Source organism: Oncorhynchus clarkii, chromosome 16, assembly GCF_045791955.1.
Source record: "Oncorhynchus clarkii lewisi isolate Uvic-CL-2024 chromosome 16, UVic_Ocla_1.0, whole genome shotgun sequence".
Lineage (NCBI taxonomy): Eukaryota > Metazoa > Chordata > Actinopteri > Salmoniformes > Salmonidae > Oncorhynchus > Oncorhynchus clarkii.
In genome coordinates this window covers 3,790,697-3,794,368 of record NC_092162.1, presented here as the reverse complement: position 1 = coordinate 3,794,368, position 3,672 = coordinate 3,790,697, and the positions used below count along the sequence as shown (strand labels likewise).

At 42.5% G+C, this 3,672-nt stretch overlaps 1 protein-coding gene across 1 annotated transcript in view; it reads right to left on the bottom strand.

Moving 5' to 3' along the window:
• The window catches only part of LOC139367824 (taspase, threonine aspartase, 1), an 84,192-nt gene extending 81,139 nt beyond the window's left edge, over window positions 1–3,053 (bottom strand). Inside the window, exon 1 of the mRNA XM_071106163.1 lies at window positions 3,026–3,053. Within this exon, the coding sequence (XP_070962264.1) occupies window positions 3,026–3,053 (28 nt within the window). The remainder of the gene's footprint in view (window positions 1–3,025) is intronic.
• Between the last annotated feature and the right edge of the window lie 619 nt (window positions 3,054–3,672).

Here is a 3,672-nt window from a genome sequence, read left to right as displayed (position 1 = left end):
CAGGGCTCTATACAGACACCTGTTAGTAGCAGGGCTCTATACAGACACCTGTTAGTAATAAGGCTCTATACAGACACCTGTTAGTAGCAGGGCTCTATACAGACACCTGTTAGTAGCAAGGCTCTATACAGACACCTGTTAGTAGCAAGGCTCTATACAGACACCTGTTAGTAGCAGGGCTCTATACAGACACCTGTTAGTAGCAAGGCTCTATACAGACACCTGTTAGTAGCAAGGCTCTATACAGACACCTGTTAGTAGCAGGGCTCTATACAGACACCTGTTAGTAGCAGGGCTCTATACAGACACCTGTTAGTAGCAGGGCTCTATACAGACACCTGTTAGTAGCAAGGCTCTATACAGACACCTGTTAGTAGCAGGGCTCTATACAGACACCTGTTAGTAGCAGGGCTCTATACAGACACCTGTTAGTAATAAGGCTCTATACAGACACCTGTTAGTAATAAGGCTCTATACAGACACCTGTTAGTAATAAGGCTCTATACAGACACCTGTTAGTAGCAGGGCTCTATACAGACACCTGTTAGTAGCAGGGCTCTATACAGACACCTGTTAGTAGCAGGGCTCTATACAGACACCTGTTAGTAGCAGGGCTCTATACAGACACCTGTTAGTAATAAGGCTCTATACAGACACCTGTTAGTAGCAAGGCTCTATACAGACACCTGTTAGTAATAAGGCTCTATACAGACACCTGTTAGTAGCAGGGCTCTATACAGACACCTGTTAGTAATAAGGCTCTATACAGACACCTGTTAGTAGCAGGGCTCTATACAGACACCTGTTAGTAGCAGGGCTCTATACAGACACCTGTTAGTAGCAGGGCTCTATACAGACACCTGTTAGTAATAAGGCTCTATACAGACACCTGTTAGTAGCAAGGCTCTATACAGACACCTGTTAGTAATAAGGCTCTATACAGACACCTGTTAGTAATAAGGCTCTATACAGACACCTGTTAGTAGCAGGGCTCTATACAGACACCTGTTAGTAGCAGGGCTCTATACAGACACCTGTTAGTAGCAGGGCTCTATACAGACACCTGTTAGTAGCAGGGCTCTATACAGACACCTGTTAGTAGCAGGGCTCTATACAGACACCTGTTAGTAGAGGCTCTATACAGACACCTGTTAGTAGCAAGGCTCTATACAGACACCTGTTAGTAGCAGGGCTCTATACAGACACCTGTTAGTAGCAGGGCTCTATACAGACACCTGTTAGTAATAAGGCTCTATACAGACACCTGTTAGTAGCAGGGCTCTATACAGACACCTGTTAGTCAGGCTGGTTGAGGTTTTATGTACATGTAGGTATCGTTAAAGTGACTGTGCATATATGATGAACTGAGGGTAGCAGCAGCGTAAAAGAGGGGCTGGGGGGGGGGCTTTCGTGGAAATTTCCTGTATTTACCAAATCATGAGAGCAAACCACACACAAGTCAGAGTTATCACAAAGTCCATCTTTAATTATATGAGCTCCATCACAACCCTGTGACTCTCAGATCAATTCAGTGTCTATCAATGAATTCTCTGAGTCCCTTACACATTGCAGCCGAGATCCTTTACAGCAAAGACACACATAGCCAGACAGCATTGGCCATAATTTATCGTTCAGCTTTGTCTCCTAAACTATGTTATTTTCTCAAACTCAGAACCATAAACAAATCCTCCATATCAACAGGCATATATCAAATCCATCCTATCTTGACAAGATCACAGAGACACATTGACTGGCACACAGACATTGTGGAGCCAAGAGATACACGCTTGACCTCTCCCCTCTCTCCGGCCCAAATAACTTAGTCCTGACAGAGAACAGATACTGCAACCCCGCCACAGTATTATACAACAATAACATTCTGATGAGAAGTAACTTACAAACATATGATGAATATAAAACATCTATGTTACCAACCAATTCTGATTATTCCACAACATGGCACACAATGCAAATAGTCCGGGTAGAAGAGAGAACAGTCTATGACTGGGGGTGGCTGGGGTCTTTTGTCCCAGGTCTGTTGGTGCTGAACAGCCAACTCCTATGCATAAACAACGATGGTAGGAACCAGATCTGAGATCTGAGATGACAGGGTACGTTACTAGGTCTGCAAACTCAATACAACCATCCTCAACAGCACAACCCCTGTTTATAATGTCCCTCTTGAAGACAAGAGAGCTGACATGGGTGAACGTAAGCATTAATTTACATATTAGGCTTCTTAAAACCTCTTAAACGGAAAGACGCCATATTTGGAGACCCTATGCGATTTTTTTTTTTCAGTTCAGTCTGGTGTGAGAACGATAGCCTTTATCTGCAAAAGCAAAGTGTCTGCAGAAAGTCGAGTATCTTGGCTATTGATCGGTGCCCTCAAATCTTTGGTGTGACTTATTACCATATATGGGCATACGAATTTATAAGGACAGGCCGAGCCGGTGACCTCATTTCAAGATGTCTGATACCTACGTTCCGGTTAGTGTTGTGAAGCGTAAACGAAATAAACACGGAATACGTCGATACACACCGAAAGCCGGGACTCCACAGATCATGAGGATGTCATTATTTGTGACCTACCGTTATTGATCACCAGCCCCGAGAGTCAAAATGTTAATTTTACACAACGTTTTCACCAAACAGCAAACATCTTACAACGTAAGCTTCGATTTGGTCTGTGTTTGAGATATAAGCTACATGGAGGGGGGTGGGGGGGGGGGTGGTTATCAAATGAATCCTTAGGTTGGTAGGAACACATCTAGCCAATGTTATCTGATGACGTATGACTGAATAGCAACATTGAATGTTCACCGAGTCTATCTTTGCGCATCAAAAAACATGTTGTCTGTTTACGCGCTGTCGGCATCCATTACGCTGGGGATTGGCTACTATGGCACCTTGACAGTCATGTAGCCAATGAGATAAGCTTTCCAGTGATATGTACAGTAGTTGACCTGGGTGGGACAAAGCAAGGCCTAGAACCTTTTTAATGTGTAATGCGAACTATTGGTACTTGGCTCAGAGATTGGAAACGTCCCCATGACCACACCTGACACCATTAAAACAGCTACCCATTTCTAGTTGTTAGGTCTATCAATCAAATTTTTTTCTGATATTGTTCATATGTTGTGGAAGCCATCTGATGTGTTTCCAGCTCAAGTCATCAATAATTCACTTGTAGTGCTTGTCAATGAAAGATGACTTTAAAAAAATTTAAAATAATTAAAAACGGTTATTTTGTGTGTGCTTAATCTTGTGTATTGTGAACTATGTAACTCCAATCTATTTTCGGATCATTTCCTAATAATTTCCCAGATATCTTCTTTCCAAATATACAAACTTTTTGCATGTCAGAATCATGTAATTACACATTAATAGCAGTTACTTTTGGGGTCTATTTAGGCGGAAATCTACATTTTTAACTAGGGTTCATCGTCATTTATAAAATGTGCTGTTTGAACCCTGGATGCTGATTGGTTGATAGCAGGGCGTTATTCGCGACAATTCCGGGATAATACCTATTAACAGTTCCATTTGATTTATCAACGCGCATTCACTGTCCCATAGCCCAGCCAGGCAATTTACAAACTGAATCTCCCCTTAGCATTTAGACTATATTTCCCCATGCTACTTACCCTAGCATTGGTTTGCAACAGTTGG